This window comes from Mesoplodon bidens (assembly GCF_964165515.1).
Source record: "Mesoplodon bidens genome assembly, chromosome: 1".
Classification (NCBI taxonomy): domain Eukaryota; kingdom Metazoa; phylum Chordata; class Mammalia; order Artiodactyla; family Ziphiidae; genus Mesoplodon; species Mesoplodon bidens.
Genome location: NC_138176.1, coordinates 22,551,180 through 22,572,838, shown reverse-complemented (window position 1 = coordinate 22,572,838; position 21,659 = coordinate 22,551,180). Strand labels below are relative to the sequence as shown.

Below are 21,659 nucleotides of genomic sequence, written 5' to 3'. Positions count from 1 at the left end.
CAGCATAGTCAGTTAACTCACTGGGGCCATTTACACCTCTCTCCTCCTCCACAGGAGAAATGGGCAGACGCTTAAGAAACCTGCTTCTCATTTCCTTAATGCTCCAGGAAATATACACAATGGACCAATGGCCTTGAGGTCCATCTGCATTTTTGAAGGAGACAACACTTCAACGGAGGGATGCCCTAGTTTACAGTGGTGCCTGCTCTGCTGGAACCAGGTGCCTACATCTCCCACCCACGAAATCCAACAGCCTCACAGTGCTCAGGGAACAGGAAGCATGAACGCCCCTTGCAAGTGGCCCAACAAGGAAAAGAGAAACTTTTATTTTCAAGCAGCCCACAACTTGCAGACTCAGGATACCCATACTTCCCATTTTTTTTAATGTGAAAAGACTGGCCATCTCTCTCTCCCACTTCCGCTTCCTATAAACTTCTTCCTGCCCTGCTCTTCATAAGATAATTCCTATCTATTATCTTTGTCTGTGTTAGGACCCAAGTTAGAGGTTTTAAGACCTGGTTCTCCTGGCTGTTGACATCATAGCATGGGAAAGTGAATAACATAAAACTTTCATGCCTCTTCACCACAGCCCAGCACCATGAGGAACTGCCCATGAGATATGGGCGCCCTCACTACTGGCACCAGGAGGTCGTCTTGGTCGGTTGACTTTTCATCTTACCTAATAAGCACACGAGATACAAAATTTGCAGTTTCTCATTTGCACAAACAGAAACCAGTGACATCAGAAAAATCTGAACAGTGCTGGAAGCACCCCAGCGACCAGACCCAGTAAGGTTAATGCTTCCCTGGCCTGGAGGCGAGGCACAGATGGAGTGAAGCTGTGTCTGGGCTTAGCCTTTTCTATTAGGTTTTGAGATTCTACTGGGGCTAAACAACCAGAAGTTTCTGTTTGGTTTTATTTTATTTGTTTAGAGTCAACCATATGCTACTGCTTCAAGCCAGTCAGTCCCCAGAGGTGAAGACACACAGTTTTTACCCATTCCACAAGGGTGGAATTGGCCCCAATAGAGGAATGCAGCTGGTTTTCTACTAATGGCAGGGCCTTTGGGGAGATGTGGGATGCCTCTTTCAAAAATGATTACGTTTTAATTGGAAAAAATCCCTTCTATCACCCTTGCTATAGGTTTATGCAGCTACTATTTTCCAGTTGTGTAATCTTGATAATCACCAAAGATGAAATCCCAAGTAAAGCTCAATATCTAAGGTGTTACGACTGGTTGGAAATACAGGTGTAGGGATAGGACAATTCTCTTTCAGCCTAAGTTGACGGCCTAGAAACCTTTTTCTGTGTATGGGTCAGAATCCATTTCTTAAATTTACCTAACAAAATTCACTTGGGAAGTTTGTAGATAATAGAGATTCCTATTCCCTTATCTTGGTGATTGGCTCTGCAAGTTTACAAAAGAGTGGGGATACTGCCCCCTTAATAATGACCCCAGATGACTGAGCTGATTATATGAGAATGGAGCCTTCCTGCTGCCAGAGCTATGCTCTAACATCGTCCTAAATCATATTAATGGAAGACAAATCTGTGATACTTCGATTTCCAGCTCTGGGTTCCAGTTCATTAAAAGTTTTCTTCCTGATATTGAAGGACAGAAATTCCCTGATACTGTACTTGGATTTCTTCAATTTCCTTGACTAAGGGAAAATCCTTGATATCAGAGGAAAGAGGCAGTTCAAGCCCTTGCTGGGCCCATTTGCATCAGTAAATGAAACAAATCCAAACATCTTGTTGATTACAGAAATCACCAGTATAGCATTTTAAACTTGAATTTGTGAAGTGAGGATACAACACACTAATACATATGCACAAATCAACCTGTGTTTTTAGCTTTCCAGCTCTGACAGGATCTGATCTATATGTCCTGTTAACTCTGCCTACGTAGGAAGAGAGGAGTGAAGGGATTACTCCAGCACTTGGAAAATAAAATCCTGCTGTGGGAATCCAGAGGTGTTGCCTTCTCCCTTATTTCCATTTCTCAAAGAATAGCCCTGAAGCTCCTGGAAATTGGCTACAAATTAGGGATTACAACAGAGGGTTCATTGAGTAAATTACAGTGCATTCATTCAATAGAATATTATGATGCAACCATTATGATGATACTTATAAATAACTGATGATGACACGGGGTAAGACAATACAATGTTCAATAAGACAGCAAAACAAAATGCAGAGCCACATAACCACATGTTACATAATTTCAACAATTACACATAAATATACAATCATATATGTGGAAACATGACCAAGGCGTAAGGTATAAAAATATTTTATTTTTTTACAAATAGATGGGTTACAAATAACTTTCATTTTATTCTTTAGATTTTTTTTCTAGGTCTTTTATTAAATTTAATTCATCTTTATTATTTTTCAGAAAAAATAATCCAAGGTAATAGAGGGGGAAATTATTTCCAAGTTAAAATAATTTAAAACATGTTAAGAAACCTGCTTTTACAATTATGGCTCTAGGATTTGAGTAGACCCACTATGTGTGGGGACACCTATCATTAGTAATAATCACACTTTCTTCTAGGGATCATCAGGAAAAATTTTATAACCGATGCCACAAGGACCCTTGAGAATGTTCAGGAACACTGGGTACCATGTTCTGTTCCACGTAGTCAATCCAGATCAGAATCTCAAGGGCAGAGCAGGCAAAGGAACTGAAAAAATGACTTGATACCCAGTTTAAAAAAATTGACTGTATTTTTTTACAGTAGTCTTCAATATAAAGACTTTGAGATTAAATGTACTGTTGGATCCAGAGATGAAACAGAAACCAGCAGGTAAAAGTTATTGGAGGGTTCAGATTTCAGCCTGGCACAACTTTCCCACAGTCAGAGCTCCTGAGGAGGGCAGCTCCCCCACCAGTCAGACCTCAGTCTGAAGCTGGAGGATCATCTGTGCAGGAGGCTGGTGAGGGGATGGTCACATGCAGCAGACAAAAGCTGTGTTAAATAACAGGCAGGCTTCCTACCCAGGTATGGGACCCTAAGGTTTCAGAGTTACAAAGCTGAGATTTTATTTGACCAGGTAAGCAAGACAGACATGACTACTCCCATCATACAGGTGAGAAGGTTGAGACTCACAGAGATTAACTGAATGTCCAAGTCATACAGCTAGAGTGGTGACAGAACCACTAACTTCAAACCAATGCTGTGAGCACCAGTATATGCACTCAAATACCAGGGTGTATGTATAAAGCCAGGATACCAATAATTCTAACAAGGATTTGGGAGACAGACTCTTGAGTGCAAGCAGGAAGGAGAAATGGCAATTTCTTCCTCAAGCTTTGGCCTTTGTGACTGGATTACAGTTTGCATCTTGTTTCATCCAGCACCACAGTTTGCTAGGAAAAAGAGTCACGGCCGAAGCCACAGTCCAATCCAAAGCTTTATTCTCTGAGAGGCTCTCTGAATTTTCTGAGGGGCTCAGAAGACGTGCTCCATGCAGCAGCCATACTTGTCATGACTGGGTCTGAGGCTGGGGCAGCAGCTGCTGAGACAGGAAGGGAAAGGCCGTCTGAACTTCCGCCGGGATAAAGACATGCTTGGTTGCTGAGTAAGAACATGAGCCACAAGGGAAGCAGACGCTTACTGCCTCTGGTTCTAGGAAAACTGCTGTGCTCCCAGCTCTACAGCTCTTGAGGAAATAAGTGAAGCATTCCTGCCAGAGAAAACCCAGCGGCACAGAAGAGGACTGGGCAAGGAGGGGTAGTCTTTCTCATCCTTGGTTTCTGGCAGTTTGGCCCCTGACTGTAGTTGTTGTTATTGCTGTTGTTGCCGCTCTACCACAAATGGACATCATGGTGAGAAAAGAAGAGAGAGACAGACAGAGAGAGGGAGAAAGAGAAGGAGAAAATTCCAGTAAAGTAAAACTGGGAGCATTAGACAGGTAGACAGGTTTTCATTTTTTTTCTTTTTCTTTTCTTTTTTTTTTTTTTTTTCAGGTAACTATCATGGCATTAACACTGTATTAACAGCATACTCAGCATTCCAATTTCCATGGTTGGTGATTTCATTCAAGTGAGTTCTAGGAAGAAGTGAAAATCATTCCAGTTAACGTTTATTGAGCACACATCATGCAACAGGCACTCTGCTAGAGCATTTCCAGGTGTTGAATCATGTTAGTCTCTTGAAGATCTTCTGAGGTGGCTACTATCACTGTGCTTACTTTCAGATAAGGAAATACACAGAGAAATTGCAGTAAATTGTCCAAGGTATTATTCTTATAGCCCAGGGGAGGAAACTGAATGCTCAGGGAAGGTTATGTGACTTGCCCCAAAATTTCACAACAAATGAAGGACAAATCAGAACTAAAACTCCAATCTTCTAGATCAGAAGACTGATGATCTTCCCCCTACCTAAAAAGAATATCCTGGACCAATGCTCACAAATCATGACCATTAGCATCTCATGAAACTTCCTGGCTCATAGAAACTTCTTGAACAAACTCTCTTTGAGAAGATGGACATATATAATTGAACCAAAAGTTCACTGGACATCTACAGTGAGTCAGGCCCTCACACTGTCGGATGCTCTCATAGCTTATGGGAAGCTGACTCGGGAAATGGTATTTTTATCTCCTTATTTGTGGAATGTAAGTGCCATATTTGAGACCTCAGAGCCAGTGTATAGCAGAGGATGAATCTGACGTAAGTCTTCTGACCCTTAGCCCAGGTCTCTCCACTTCACATCTTAGATTACCTCCCCAAATGGAAGAGACTTCTTGAAATAACGCAATCGCTAAAACCATTTAAACTTGAATCTTAGCCACTTTGACCTTAATAGAATGCTGTTAAAATTTTCTCTAAATGTCTTAGCCTTTAATAATTAATTGAGCTCATAAATAGGATAATCCTGACTCTACTATAATGAGGCGTTTTAGTCTCCCTCATATAATTTTACTGATTTCTACGATCACTTTCCACAAAAGTAACTGCCCTTCTCAAGGAAGCGAGTTGACATCTCTAAGGTTTGGTCTCCATGTTACCTTCTCATAGACCATGAGGAACCCAAAACCCAGAGATTAGGTAAAATTGGTAGAGCCAAGCCTTTCCAAACAGAGCCTTTGGAGATAGAGCTATATCTACATCTATACAGAGAATGAATATGTATCACACAAGCAGCCACTATGGTAGGAATGAACTCAGCCATCCCTTATGAATTAGCAATTCCACAGAGATGTTTTCAGTGAAGCTCTGAAGTCAGCAACATGAAGTCTGTAACACCAAGAGTCTAAAACAGCAGTTTTTTAGAAGAAATGAACTTGAGCTGGAAGCCAACTACACATACTAGATTGGCAAGGGGCTCAGTAGACAGAGACGCTGGGGCTACAGAGGTGCCAGCTCTTGGAACAACCTCACCATACATTCTGAAATAGAAAATAATACCTCTTCAGATAATCCATCAGTGAAAGAAAGTCCCTGCCATTACCTAAATAGCCCTGATACTTTTAGTTGAATATTGCTATTAATAGAAACCCACCAAATTCAATCAAAAGTTGTGTTTTCTACAGTCAGGCTGGTTTCTTAATTACGTTTTTCCACTAGCCACATTCGTAACTTCCAGAGGGAATGGAGCATTAAAAGTCAGTACTCTGAGGCATTGGTCAAATCACGAACAGTCACATACTCTCTATGCTCTTTATACACCATTTCTTATACCCTCTCAGTCTCCCACATCAAGACCCCATTCCAATCTTAAGTTCTCTCCTGAGATGCTTAAATGAAGGATAACTCTGAGGAGGCAAGACGTGAGAGAAGAAAATCAGTAATGAAGGGGCAGGCTTCATTTCTCATTCATTAATTCCTTACAAATTAAATAAACAAACCTCTCACTTCATAGTATCCCTAGGACACTTGTTGGTAGAGAGGACTGACTGCTGGTTTACTGTGGGGGGGTGGGGGGCAGAGGACTCTGAATGGCTCCCCCATTTTATTTTTTATATGTTCATCAAAAAGACACATATGAGTATAAATCTCAAATTACAGAGTTCAAATAATTCACAAATAAAAACAATTTGGAAGAAATTAAAAAACATAATGCTGAATTAAAAAGCCAGATATAAAAAAGGACATAGAATTGAATTCCACTTATATAAGCTTTATATGAAGTATAAAAGCAATTAAAACCATCCTATGCTATTTGAAGTCATATCAAAGGTTATCCTAGGGGAGGGAACTGACTACGAAGGGTATTAGCGGGGCCTCTGGAACACTGCAGGGACATGAGTGCTGGCTACACTCGTGTGTGTGTTCATTTGTGAAAATCCTATAAGCAGCGCAGTGATGATACTTTTTAATGTACAGTTACCTTTAAAAAACTAAAATATCCATAGTAGGAAGAAGAGATGGACAGGAGTCTTTGGGAAAAAAAATGTAAAGTCCTCTATGAGTTAATTTTTTTCTCTGGGAGCAGCTTTGAGAAAACTGTTGAGATTACAATCATGAGCTATGCACTGACCTAATTTAGGTACACCATCCCTCACATTTACACGTATATATCAAGGTGACTGTGGATACGGCGATGTCATTCCCTCTTTCACATACCGTCACACCACCTAGGGAAGCGACATCGCACTAACAGAAAATGACAACCGACTTGTCATAATCACCCCAAGAGCCACACTGATTCAGGCCACAGGCCCAAGAAGATGACAGGATCACCCATTTCCATCTTGTGCAGAAGCAGCAATATCACAAATATCAAGCAGAAACTGTCACAACCATGCTAGTGACATTCTGCTGTGAAGAGATGAGAGAGCAAATGTTTAAGATTTAAAGCAAGTCTTTATCTGTTTGGGAGCTCAGATACTTTGGTCTACTCAGAGACACGATGCTTAAAAGGAAAAAGGAAATCAAACATGATATTTAAAGACTGTTAGTCTGGGTCCCAAATGGCATGGAGATGGAGGAGAGTCTAAAGGAAGAATGATCGATCACGTATTGTTACATGCACTAAGAACCACTAAGGTGGACCTAATTCTCATAAAAAAGAGGGAAAACTGGGTATAGATAGCCTCTCCTCTTCCCAATCATCCCTGGCTTTGCAAATTCCTAATCCGGGATTAATAAAGGCCAGCTCAAATACCAATTTCTTATAAAATCATTCCTTCCTTCTCCCAGGAGGATTATTAGTTGGCTTCCCACCCATTTTTGTCCTCATAGTACTTTTCACGATTCTTATTATGCTTATTATGCACTTATCACTCTAAACTGCAATTTTTCTGTTTGTGTAGCTGTCTATTCCCACCAGTACATGCAACCTCAAGGGCAAAGGCTACATTTTAGTATGTAGCACAATCATTTAAAATGTTTTAATAGCTTTATCACAAAAGGAATACATACACATGGCAAAAAATTTTAAAACAGCATAGACAAATATGAAAGGAATGGTTAAAAATCTCCTCCCCATGATCTAGACCAGTGGTCAGCAAACTTTTCTTGTAAAGGGTCAGATAGAAAATATGGTCTCTGTTTTCCGTATGGAAAATCCCGAACAAACTTTTTGGCCAAACCAATACAACTACTCAACTCTGCTGTTGCATCATGTATCACAAAAACAGATGATACGTAAAAATGAATGAATGGGGTTGTGTTCCAATAAAACTTTATATGTTTGTTTATTTATTATATGAAACTAAGATTTCCTATAAAATAATAGGACTCGAGATGGTGTGTTTTTCCCTAAGAAAAACAATGATAATTTTAACAATATAGGAAGTTCATAAATAGACCTACAGTTATATGGTCAATTGTTTACCAAGAATGTTACAAAGACAATTCAAAGGGTAAAGGATAGTCACTTAAAAGCAGGGGCCTCAGGATCTTACCTGAAGGTAGTTTTGTTGTCAGTAAGAGAGCCCAGTTCAAAATCCCTTGACCCACTGGGCAAAATACAGGGCAGGTCAGGTGGAGATTAGAGGCAGAACTTCCAAGTCCGGGTGACAAATACCCTTTTCATAATTCTAATTGAGAGTGGTAGGAAGTGAAGGACTAAACCAAAGACCTTTTACTTTCCAAATAGGCAAGCCCTGAATCAGATGGACCATGAGTTTGGGTTCCCATATCCTCCATCATTCTAGTTAGGGAAGGTGACCAGAACCCTCAAACCTTTGGCTCTGGGAAAAGCCTGAACGAACTTCTTGGACAACTCAATATTGTTCACCAAATACCTGATAACATGTCTCAGTAGCCCTATCTTAAGGCAAGTGTCCATGGTGTCCATGCTGCCTCTCTAGGGTCAGCAGCCAGCAGGGAGAAAGCAAGTGGCAGCTTCCACACATCTTCCAGGATAACAAGCTGGAGACAATACACATTAGTGATGCTGTGGGAGTCATTCGCAGGGATAACCGGAGGTCATGAAAGGAATAAAATGGGCCAGGGACCTGAGAACAGGGTGACTTGGAAAGGGGCACACTTAAGATTTTTCCTCTCATGCCAAGACTTCTCCCTACCATCACTCTGAACTGACTTATAAATTCTCTAAGGAACCCCAAAATAAACCCATACACAGGGGCGGCGTGATCCAGTAGAAAGAACTTTAGTGTCAAAGTTAGAACATAACTCAAATCCCAGATATGTCACTGGTTAGGTAATTTAGGGCAGCTTTCTTAACTCCTCTGAGCCTCGGGTTTCCACAGTATTAGAACAGAGATAATACCTACTTCACAAGGTTGTTGTGAGGTCTCAATTAAATAATGTAGTGATATTCTGCAATGTGCTTACAGAGAATTGCTTAAAAGATACAGCGATTTTTATTATTGTTAAAAGTCAGCTTCTGTTATCATGTAGATAGCACATCTGGGTGGAGCACAGTTGTCAGTGTTCAGCAAACTCCTCTCTGCTTTGTCTGTAAACTCTCCCCCCACCCCCCCACCCTGTCTCAATTAGATACAAGTGCAAAAGAAGGCACTGATGAGTCATTTACAATGGTGGGCACTTAAAATAACCTTTGTACCAACAGGCAATGGCACCTCACTTGCAGTAAATCTTGGTAATGCTGTGCATGGTCACTTTTTTTTAACATCTTTATTGGAGTATAATTGCTTTACAATGGTGTGTTAATTTCTGCTGTATAACAAAGTGAATCAGATATATACACACACACACACACACACACACACACACACACACACACACATATATTTCCTTCCTCTTGCGTCTCCCTTCCACCCTCCTTTTCCCACCCGTCTAGGTGATCACAAAGCACTAAGCTGATCTCCCTGTGCTATGCGGCTGCTTCCCACTAGCTATTTTACATTTGGTAGTGTATATATGTTAATGTTACTCTCTTACTTCATCCCAGCTTCCCCTTCCCCCTTCCCGTGTCCTCAAGTCCATTCTCTACTTCTGCATCTTTATTCCTGTCCTGCCCCTAGGTTCTTCAGAACCATTATTTTTTTTAGATTCCATATATATGTGTTAGCATATGGTATTTGTTTTTCTCTTTCTGACTTACTTCACTCTGTATGACAGACTCTAGGTCCATCCACCTCACTACAAATAGCTCAATTTCATTCCTTTTTATGGCTGAGTAATATTCCATTGTATATATGTGCCACATCTTTTTTATCCATTCATCTGTTGATGGACACTTAGGTTGCTTCCATGTCCTGGCTACTGTAAATAGAGCTGCAATGAACATTGTGGTACATGACTCTTCTTGAATTATGATTTTCTCAGGGTATATGCCCTTTTTAAAGGCTAATAATGACCCACAAATCAACCTGGACCAACCAACTTGCTCTAAAGCTCAGCACATGTAATTTGTATAGGTTCTCCTGTGCCCAATCTCCATGCTTTTCCCCAACCACCGAGGTCCCTGATGGACAGGAGTGCAGGCTTCAGCCAAAACATAAATTCTGTCTCAAACCCACGGCAGAAAAAGCCTGAGCAAGTCCAGGGATCAGTGGAATGCTGTGTCCTAAGGTTTAGCCCCTCTTCCTCCAACAACTGAAGTGTAAATCACACAGGTAATCCAGTGGTGCCTGTCTCATCTCCCACAAAAAGTAGGTAATAATCATATCTGTCCTTCTAATCTCTTAGGACTATGATAAAAATAAAACTGAAGTAACATGACAAAATTCTTCAAAAGTGAGTCATTTCGAACAGTGCAAAGGTACATTACTGATTTAAGTAGTATAAAAACATTCAGCAGATCTCAGCAGACAGATATGAGACCTTTTATGTACATGTAAAAGTTCATGTCAGAGCATTCAGGTCCTTTTATCCCTACCAACACTTTAAAATAAGCTCTGTTCTTTCACTGTAAACGTTGAACAGCAGGGTTTCACCTCTGTTTCTCGCCAAGGTTTTAACTATTGCATCCATCTGATCTGATTAGAGCCCCCCCCTCTGCAGAAACCATTATATTCTGAGGAGTCTGGCTCCTCCTCACACTTCTTTCAGGCCATCACCTTTGGCCACTGCAGGGATGCTCTTTGTCCAATTTCCCCTCTGGAGACAAAGGTGTAGTCTCCATACTTCCTAGAGGTATAGGACAATAATTAAGATACAAAAAAAGGCAGGTCACAGAATTTGCATATAAATTTAAAGACATAAAGCAACGTGGCAGTCTGGGCAGCCTGGCTGAGGATGTCTCTGACAGAGTTTACTAAATAAATGACAGTCTATATATTTTTTTTTTGAAAACTGTGTTTGAGAAAGAAGTCATAATAGAAAAAAAGCTACAACATCCAAGATGAGATTTAAAGGTGCAAATAAGGGCAATCAAATCTTTAAGGGATGGCACAGATTTTTTTCTTGGCATAGATTTTCAGTTTCTCATTGGGCATGCAATATATCTATAATCATTCAAAATTGAGGTCACAGATTAAGAAATTGTAACCTCTTTCCTCTCCACACTTGCTCTTGCAAGTTCTTTTGCCTACCATGTACTTAGAGTCATCTCAAAACTCCCCTTTTAAAGTTCTCACTACTATTCATGGTCCAATGCAAGCATCACCCTTGCCATGAGCCTTCACAACCATCCCAGCCAGAAGGTTCCCATCTCACCTTTACTTCTTTAGCAGTTTTGTCATCAGACGACAAGGATCTTCTACTGCCTCATAGGAATGTTCATAACTTTTTGTACCACTTCACACACACCTTTTGATCAGTGCCTGGAACAAATTAGGCACTCAGCAAATATCTGTGGAATTAAAAGTCGATAAGATAATTTATATAAGGTTGCTGGCTTGTCCCTGGCACACAGTTTGTACTCCCTGAATGTTAGCAATTATTAACATCATAAATAAAGAAGACACTCCATGTATTTTGTGCCCAGTTATACTCTATTCATAACTCTAAAAATGTGAATCATTCCCAGAGTCAATATTTAATTATCTTTTCTAGATGGTACTAGCAATTTCAAAAAGGGGTTAATTTCTATTCTTAAATTATGCATTTTGTAGCTAGAGATTCCATATTTGCCAACACAAAGATGATGTAAAACAAGCTACTACACCTTTATATCTTACTGCAAATACCTGTACCTGATTTAAATAGTGGCATTCAAATTTCAGGAATTTCTATAAATACATATGTATATGAACAACAGGGACACACCTAATCATGTGAAATATAAGATTTGCTCACCCTCAAGTCAAGGGCATAGATGAGTGTGTCACCTTTATTTCCCCAGAACTTGACTTATAAGTACAAAGTGTTCAACCCTCTCAAGTTGAAGACACTAAAACACTGTGTCAGACCTGGATGGACAGTCAGAGAAACAACCATCTATGCGTCATCAGAAAGCAGACAGCAGACAGTCTCCCTATATTAAAGACAGCTAGTAAGGAGATCTGAGATTCAAACCTAAGTCCATCTGCCTCCACATTTTATGCTTTTTTTCCTCAATAGCAAATTGCCTTCCATGCCACACTGCATTTGCATTCTTGATCAGGACCAGAGCCTTGATCAGAAAAGGAAAATATAAGTTTGCTAAAGTTTTGCTAAAGCCAATTCTATTAAAATTTAAAAGGTCAGGTGAGGGCTTCCCTGGTGGTACAGTGGTTAAGAATCTGCCTGCCAATGCAGGGAACACGGGTTCGAGCCCTGGTCCAGGAAGATCCCACATGCTGTGGAGCAACTAAGCCCATGCGCCACAACTACTGAGCCTGCACTCTAGAGCCTGTGAGCAACTACTGAGCCTGCATGCCACAACTACTGAAGCCTGCACACCTAGAGCCCGTGCTCCGCAACAAGAGAAGCCACCTCAATGAGAAGCCTGAGCACGGCAAAGAAGAGTAGCCCCTGCTCTCTGCAACTAGAGAAAAGCCCACGGGTAGCAACAAGGACCCAACGCAGCCAAAAATAAATAAATAAAACAAATAAATTTATTAAAAAAGAAAAAAGGTCAGGTGAAAAGATCTTACACAAATGATCACTAAACCCAGTTTTCACAGCCAATGTCAAAATAAAATCAGATTTTGTTGTTAACTCAGAAATGTATTAAACAAGACCAGATCTCAAAATCTGCTTGTGACCCTACGCTCAGTATATCACCCAATTGTTCATTTTAAGACTCTCTAAAGATGAAGTGGGGGAACAGTGCAGTCACTTTTGGAACTAAGGAATGAAATGTGACAGGCACATGTTAAAAACATTCCTTTTTCACAAGTAGGTAGAGCTTCCCTAACCAGGATTTACCTCTTCTCAACCTCCTCTGAAATCCACTCAAGATAAATAATTTTACAATCTTAAAAGGTCCTGATTTCTAAGTTCTACATTAAAATATGTAAGGCAAGGATAGATTTTGGAGTCAGATCAAAGCAGGTTCCAAATTATGCTCTGTTCCTCACCCTCCCTAACACCTTAGCCAAGTTACTTACCCTTTCTTAACCTGTTTGCTGATCTGTGTAATGGGTGTGAGAATGTGTCCCTCACAAGATTATTGTGAAAATTAAATAAATGATGACAATAAAGCATTTTACCAAAAAAACTCCCCAAACCCCCAAAACAAAAAATGACCTAGCTTAATTACCAAGGTTGTGTGGTTACATCTCAAGTCTAAAAATATCAGAAGGAGAAGACATGCAATGTCAAACAATCAGACAGTCATGCAGCATTTGATATATGCAGCATTAATACCATCATAATGATGTAAGTTAAATAGCATATTGCAGATGACTGTTTTTGAGAAACACTGCCAGTAAGAAAGAGACGGGGGTGAGAAAACAAAATATTTCAATCATATTCAGTGTAAAAATGTGAGAAAGAGATATTAATGCTTACTACCTACCTAATAAGAATCTCACAGGGATTAATGAGCTAATGCTGGTTACCATTTTGGAACTCAATGGAAGAAAAAATAACACACACACACACACAAGACAGTAAATATCATCCTATAAAATTAGATCACATATAAAATAAGTTGTGCAGAAGCAGCATGTTCTTCCTCTGACAAATTATCTGCACTCAGCATCCCTGATGCCATGGGATTCCCTTATTTGATCCAGATCTTGCACACATTTCCATCAAGAAGGGCTGTCCTGTATGACAAGGATGCAAATATCAGTACCTGGGTTTAAATAATGGCTCTCAAATTTTGGGAATTCCTCTGAACACACAAACACACACTCACAGAATAGGGAAAGGTCTCATCATGTGCACAGCAAAAATTACATCTACCAATGGCTGCTCCAAGCAGGAAGGAGACAGAAAGGAGAGAGAGGGAGGCAAAGAAGCCACTCAGAATTCTTGACAAGTTATATGGATAGCCTATAATTACCATAAATTAATATTTTTAACTCAGGTGTTATTATAATCATTAGTCTTTCTTAGCCTTGGCTTTTAGCTAAAGATCAGACAGGTCCAAAAGATGTGTGGTGCCTGCGTCCCACCTCTTTCTGGGGGAGGAAATCTAAGTGGCAAATTATGAATTTCTGACTTTGTCTTCAGATTTAGGGTTGATGAACTATTCCTCTTAATGATTTGAGAGAAAAAAGTGTTAGGAATGGCAGTGACACACACGTGTATATGACTTTACAACAACAATGCCCTTTTTATCTGTATCAATATATGTGATTCTGTCAACTAATCCCGACTGGCATGGACCCCAATTTACAGATGAAGAAATTCAAACTCAAATCATTATATCGACTTGCTGATTGTACATGATAAATAAACAGGACTAGAATTCAAATCTCCATTCTTGCTTTCTATTTCAAGTCACCTCTATCTGTTTCCTCTGATTCCCCATACTCCAACTGACAAAAATAATAACTTTAAACGTTACTTTCTCCATCATGCTCAGACAGATAAATTTGGCTAGATGCAATTGATTAGCTCTGTTTATGAGGACATGTACACACGTACTAAAAAAGGTGTGTGTGTTGGGGGTTGGCATTAAGAAATGGAAGACTTCAGACAAGAAAGAAAGCTCACTAATTAGCAAATTTTGGGTGCTCAAACATTAACAGTCACCACTCCTATTATTTATTACAGTAAGTAGCCTTAGTGGACTACTACATGCCACCCATCCATGATTTGACCCACACTGTCATTATCTGGCTTGTAAGCACAAACATATTAGCATGCATGTAACACACACACACACACACACACAATCTGACAATACATTTCAGTCATTTCTTAAATGAACAAGCATCTGCTTTGCCAAAGATGTATTTTTTCTCTCTCTTATTCTATATAAAATCTTTCAGGACTAGGTAAGGGATACTCTGCAGCTTAGATAACAGCATATGTTTCTTTTTCAGAGTCCTTTGATGTGTCTGAATCTTCCCTTTAAAGCCAGAAATTCTGAAGGAACTAACCGAAGAAGTGCAAAAGTTTTAGAAATTCAAATTTAAATGGGATGAATAATTTTAGTGATAATGATATTAAAGATGCGATTATTAAAGAAGGGAGTGAGGGCAAAGGTCTCCAAGAGCTTGATGGAGAGAATATCTACCACAATTATTTTAGTAAACTTGTATATGAACAACATACGAACCAGAAATGGTGTCCTCAATGCCAGACATTAGGTCAGGTGAATGCTCTTGGGATAGGGCTGTCATTACTGAGTGCTGGTATCATGATTTGCATCAATACTATCTATACCTATGTACCAACAGAATTACTAATGAGCAGATATTTATTCTAAAATGTTCAAAACATTTATTTCAAAAGCTAACAACGAGCACAACTCAACGTTATGTCTCTGGGACGGTTTCTGGAGATTCTTTCATAAATGAAGGCATGGTAGAAGTAGCTGGGCTGGATAACCTGTGCATGTTCCAAAGAGTAAACGCTCAGTTTCCTGACTGAATCCCCACTTATTTATATATGTGTTTACTTTTTGTCTATTGTTGGTCGTAATTTCTCAATCCCTGCTTTACGGTAGCCTAGAGAACTTTCACATGCTTTTTCAATGGTCTCTAATCATTACCAGAAAAGCTATTGTTTTACTATTTCTGCCAATAAGAGTTTCCCCGTTCACTGTTGACAGCTTTGACAGATTGAAGAGGTGCCCATTTATTACCTCAAATCTAAAACCTCTCCTGGCATGGCCCCAAATTACCAACTTTCACCCGTACTGACCTTTCTGTGTCCAGCAGAAGCCCATCACATACCCCCTGTCCCTAAGTGTCAGCCTCCTGCAATCTATTAACCTCTTTCACCTCATAAGAAAAGGTCCATTTTTTGTTGTGTGCATGCTCTTCACTGCAGAAAGTCAGGCAGTGGTGGAGATCAGGGGTTGTTATCACTGGGGTATTGATGTTTCTAGGACTGGATCACACTGGAGAACAATCAAGAATGCACAAATTACAAAGCCCTGGTTCTACACACACACACACACACACACACACACACACGCACGCAAGCACACGCTGGGTCATTTAGAAGGTGATACAGGCTCTCTCTGTAACTTGCAACCCCTAAATGCCAAGAAATAAGGATGGCACTAAACGGCAATGATTGCCCATGTCAGTTCTCATCCCCTTTCATCGAGCCTATAAATATGTCATCTTTAACTAGAGAAATCAGTAAGCTTGCAGCAAGTAAAGGGAAAATCACTCCAGGGAATGACGGACTGCCCTAAAAGTTAACCTTATGACCCCCTCACTCCAAATACTTAATAATATCCTACTCTTTGCCTGGTCTTCGACTCCACCGGCCATTGTGACAGGAAGTAGGATTTAGGTGCTAACTCGGCAGTTTCCTTCAGGGTTGGTGCTGGGAGCAGAAGATGGAAGTCCCTGAGGAAGGGACGCTGGCACGTTCTGAGGTGATACAGTTCCTCAGGGAGGTGGGCAGAGGCTCCATTTTGCACACTCCCCCAGTCAGAAGCCTCACACCGGCTTCTCCAGCCCCCTTTAAAGCCCACCACCCCTCGCCCTTCACCGCTTCGACCCGCCCCCTCAACACTTCTCTACTCACCGGCTGGGGCGGTCAGGACAACGGAGCAGCCTTGGTGTGGTGGAGTCCCTGCCACCGCTCCCAGGCTGGCTGTCAGCCTCCGCGCCTCCATCCCTGAAGTCTGCGGCTTCTTCTTCTCCTCGCTCCGGAGCCTACGCTCCGGCTTCCCGAAGTCCCCAGGGGCGGCTACTGCCGCTCCATCTGCTCCTGCTCACGGTGCCCCGCTCGGGAAGGGAAGGGGATGGTAGGAGCCCGTCCTCGCGGCGACGGGTGAGGGGATCCCCGGGGTCGGGATTCCGGTACCACAGGAGCCAGCAGGAGCCGCCGCCACAGGTACCCGGTACCTGGAGGACCGCGAGACCCGCGCCCGCGAGGAGCGCGCTCAGCCCGGCTGAGGAGCCGCCGCCGGCGCCAACTTTTCCCATCGCGAGAGCGGAAAGGGGTCTCGGACCTGGGATGGCGGGGCGGGGCTCTCCGCCGGGCGGCTGTAGCGGGCAGGCGCTCAGGACCCCAACTCCAGTCAAGTTGGGCCGCGGTGGGGGCTGGCGGAGGGGTTGACGAGCAGGTGGCGGCCCCGACGAGGAGCAAGGCGCCACCACGCGGGCTGGAGTCTCGGAGACCGGGGCGCGGCCGCCTGCGGAGCCCACGCATGGGGCCACAAGGGGCGGGGCACGCACTCCGAGAGGGCACGGCTGCTGGCGGAGACCCCCGGCAAGTACTGCCGACCCTCCCTCTCCCGCGCGCTGCCTCTTGCTTTGCTCTCCTTTTGTTCTCTTCCTTCTGTTCTCTTTGCAAGTTGCCCAGATTTCCTCAACTGTCAGAACTCTCACCAGTGTCTGTGGGAAGAGAGGGATTGAGGGAGTCCTACTTTTACCCCTTTGTCTCTGTGAATTGGCACCTCGATCTAACCCAGAGCACAGCCAATGTTTCTTGGCCTGGGAGAGACGCCAGGAGGCTACTAGAGGACATGCGGTGGGGTTGTGTGTGTGTGATAGATCAACAGATTGATCTGTCTTAGATATATCTATAAATACAGATAAACATAGATATATTAGTTCTTCTTCCTATCTATCTACCTACCTACCCACCCACCGACCACCTACTTACCTACCTGTCCCTCCATCTCTCCGATGATGGTGATGGTATTTGTATTTAGGGGTTTCTCCATCAGTCACCATGCTTTACTCCCCTTCCTTCGCCTTCTATAAAACTCATTCTGTCTAAAACGAGTCTTTTTGCATAATCTCATTTGAAAGAGCACTTTGCTGCTAGCCATGTTCTGAATGTTCTTTGTGTTTACATAGGCATACACTTCCAGGTCCTCCAAAACACTACAAAGTCCTGGGGGGACTCAAAAAGGAGCTAAAACTGTGGGCTTGGGACCGTTTTGGTTTTTGCACACTATTATAGTCCCAGGGCTTAGCATAAAACCCAAGACTCCATAGGAAATCAGTAATCTAATATATATATAATTTACATATATTATACAAATTGTTGATACAATTTACTTGTATCAACCCTCACCCTTCTTGCAGGAAGACATACTTTCTGAAACCTTGGGGTGAACTCTCCATAAAACTAGCAGTCTTTTATTTGTGTGCAAGGTGCTCTGCCACTAATTTCTTTGAGATCTCAGGGAAGAACCATGTTTGGTTGCTTAAGCTTGAAAATGAATGGGTTACGAATGAGAACATTCTCAAAATAAGGAACCAGTACAATTAAAAAATACCAGCATCGTGAAGGACAAGGAAACTGAGGAACTGCCCTTAATTAGAGAAGGTTTAAGAAACAAAGAAACAGTGTGATTTCCCTGGTGGCGCAGTGGTTAAGAATCTGCCTGCCAATGCAGAGGACACGGGTTCGATCCCTGGTCTGGGAAGATCCGACATGCCGCGGAGAGCAACTAAACCCGTGCACCACAACTACTGAGCCTGCGCTCTAGAGCCCACGAGCCACAACTACTGAGACCACACGCCACAACTACTGAAGCCCGCGCGCCTAGAGCCCATGCTCCAAAATGAGAAGCCACCTCAATGAGAAGCCCACGCACTGTAAAGAAGAGTAGCCCCTGCTCGCCACAACTAGAGAAAGCCGGTGCGTAGCAACGAAGACCCAACGCAGCCAAAATAATAATTATTATTTATTATTTTTTTTTAAAAAAGGAAACAGAAGGTGTGATCCTGGATTGGATCCTAGCCTAGGAAAAGGACATTAGTGGATGAATTGGCAAAATTTAAATAAGTTCTAAAAATCAGTTGACAGTATCATATCACATTTAATTTCCCAGTTTTGAAATTCCACTGAGGTTATACAAGATGTTCATATGTGTGGCAGCTAAACAAAAGGTATAGAAGAATTTCATTTTTGCAACATTTTGTCATCTGGTACTGTTTTAAAATGAAAAAAAATTGGTATGATAAGAACCTAGGGGCAGGACGGGAATAAAGATGCAGACCTACTAGAGAATGGACTTGAGGACACAGGGAGGGGGAAGGGGAAGCTGGGACAAAGTGAAACAGTGGCATGGACATATATACACTACCAGATGTAAAACCGATAGCTAGTGGGAAGCAGCTGCATAGCACAGGGAGATCAGTTCAGTGCCTTGTGACTACCTAGAGGGGTGGGACAGGGAGGGTGGGAGGGAGGGAGACACAAGAGGGAAGAGATATGGGAACATATGTATATGTATAAATGATTCACTTTGTTATAAAGCAGAAATTAACACACCATTGTAAAGCAATTATACTCCAATAAAGATGTTTAAAAAAATAATAAAAGGTTTGGATTAAATGACCTTTACAACCTTTCTGAGACTAGAATTCTTCAATTGTATGACTGTAATATCTACCAAGCCAGCTCTCCTGCTGCTGCTATTATAAAGTTCAAACGGAGATTTTAGGGAGGAAAAATGACTTTGAAAATTGCAAAGTACTTCTTAAAATCCAAACCTTTTCAAGTAGACAGTTTATTTCTAGAAGGGTGAAATGTCTTCAGATTCCTTTGCAGTCTTCACAAAACTAGTAATACTCCTGTATGCACATGTAGGTACTCAACATTCAATAAATGAGTGTCAGAAAGATAATAGCTGTTATAACAAAATGTAAAAGTTCCTCTTCTAAATATAAATTTTGTTTCTTCCATGGTAACTTCATTGAAAAATATAATGTCTGGATCTGTGATGGGGCCACTTTGAAGATAACAATGTAACTCTTACTCATTAATAATTAAACCTTTTCTAACATGTTTAATGGAAGGTTCTTGTACACAAGCTCTTTTGTGAGATGTGTTTTTAGGATAATCTTCTGAGTTATTCCTTAGAACAATCTAAAACAGGAGCAAAATCAAGCAAAGAAGCCATCTCAGCCATTAAATTTCAGTGTTTCATGAACAAGAGAGCGTCCTAAATGGTAGCTTAGTTCACTCATTAAAAAACCTGGAATATTCTTCCAAAAATGTCTCTAAAACCCATAAGTAAGGACTTATTCTTAGAAAACTGACCTGTACCCTACTAATAAAGCAACACGCCCACCAGTTGTGGTTTGTATATGGAAGAAAGGAACCTGTGGTCCTCTTCCCTTCCCAAACCACAAATGCTATTTGTTAAAGACCAGAATAGCTGTTTCTCTCTTCTCTCATAAATTCTGGTTTCAGAATTTGCAGAAGCATTTGTTTAATATCTTTTCTACAAACCTTCCTAACTCCTTTCTAGCCATGATGAGAGTGTGAAAATTATTCCACAGGTGGAAAACCAGATTAAAATGTCAAAATACAAGTAGGCCCCTATAAAAATACAGAGCTGGATAAAGCAAAGGAAAGAGGGCATAACCAACGTTGAAGGGGAAGGACTAATGTTGATTTTGAAATAGTGTTCTTAATATTCTAGCCCTAGATGTTTGTCATCCTCCTAGCAGAAAAGAATGGATATCCAGACAGAAACTTGGTGAAGATACAGATGCTTTGGATTTTTTTTCCTCCATATAAATGTTACTTTTCCCTATCTTCCAGATACATTTCCCTAGATCACTTAAAGAGGTGGTCCAAGAGATTCATTTATGTCATTTATGGGAATTCACTGAGGCTGGGCAATTTTTTTTCAGCACATTTAAAAATTAAACTACTTTAGTACAGTTGTGGATTTACAGAAAAAATTGTGAAGGTACTAGAAAGAATGGGTTCTTAAGGTGGGAGTTCCTCAGTGAAGGTGGTGATCTGGGGCTAGTATTCCCCACCCTGTATCAACTGAGCGTTCAGCAACTCAAGGTGGAATTTCACTCATAAAAAAGCCAACCATTGTCCCCACCTCCAGAACTAGACCAGTGGTTCAGATATTTTGCTCACAGGCAGAGGCAGGCCAGAGAACAGAGAGCTCCAATCCTATCTCCAACCCCTAAGGAACTGATTTCAATTGCAATAAAGTATGGAGAAGTTCAAGCCTAACGGCACTCTGAAAATCAGTACAAATTATGATGAAAGGCAATTGGAAAAAGATCAGTAGATTCATTGGTGATAAAGGCTGCATGGGAGTTGTGATTGTCCTCATTTCAGTGGAGAGAAATAAGGACAGTGCCAGCTGGGATGATCTCTCTTGGGAGGGACATATATCAAACCCTGACCTCAGGAACTGTCCCTTCAAAGGAGTCCCAATTTGATTGGATTAGTCTGTAAAGGAATTTATGACCCAAGGCATTGTTGAAAATAACAGAGTAATTGGCCAGAATTAATGGAGCTAACAGCTGTGTGTGATCAGGAAAAGAGACAGCCAAGGAGAGATCTACCATGATCACTGTCATCCTAGGCTGACTGTGGTCATATCCAAGTCTATGTCCCCTGAGGAGCAAAATCAGAGGCTTCACACCGTGTGTGTGTGTGTGTGTGTGTGTGTGTGTGTGTGTGTGTGTGTGTGTTTATGAGCAGGGGTGGCGTGGGCTGATAGTTTACACTAAAATAATTCAGACTATCACTAAACAAACAAGGAAATAATAATAAGCAGTAGTGCATAGAATTGCTGGAAATTCTATGAGTAGTGCATAGAATTGCTACAATATATTATCCAAAATGTCCAATTCCAAAAAAAAAAAAAAGAGACAAGCAAAGAGACAGAAAAGTATGATCCATACACCAGAAACAAACAAACAAAAAAAGAACAACAAAAACAACAGATTATGGAAACTTCCCATGGGAGCAATCAAATGTCATATTTAACAGACTTAAAAGTAGTCATTATAAATATGCTCAAAGAATTAAAGGAAACTGTAATTAAAGTTA

At 41.2% G+C, this 21,659-nt stretch overlaps 1 protein-coding gene across 5 annotated transcripts; it reads right to left on the bottom strand.

Annotated features, from left to right (window-relative positions):
• Positions 1–2,364: 2,364 nt before the first annotated feature.
• Positions 2,365–16,826, bottom strand: LOC308616959 (VPS10 domain-containing receptor SorCS1-like). Of its 5 annotated transcripts, none has more exons than XM_081233535.1 (3): positions 16,413–16,826; positions 11,043–11,178; positions 2,365–4,057 (listed from the first exon to the last, which is right to left on the bottom strand). In XM_081233535.1, exon 1 carries the CDS (start codon positions 16,814–16,816, stop codon positions 16,544–16,546), a length of 273 nt encoding a protein of 90 aa, XP_081089661.1. In that variant the 5' UTR covers positions 16,817–16,826; the 3' UTR covers positions 2,365–4,057; positions 11,043–11,178; positions 16,413–16,543. The 5 variants fall into 5 exon arrangements, with proteins under 5 accessions (XP_081089661.1, XP_081089662.1, XP_081089663.1 ...); XM_081233536.1 differs by having other exon boundaries at positions 2,365–3,812; XM_081233537.1 differs by having other exon boundaries at positions 2,365–3,523.
• Positions 16,827–21,659: the final 4,833 nt, after the last annotated feature.

What these genes read in the sequence shown, in the direction of transcription:
- LOC308616959 (XM_081233535.1), bottom strand. Translation starts at nt 16,816, where the DNA reads ATGGGAAAAGTTGGCGCCGGCGGCGGCTCCTCAGCCGGGCTGAGCGCG.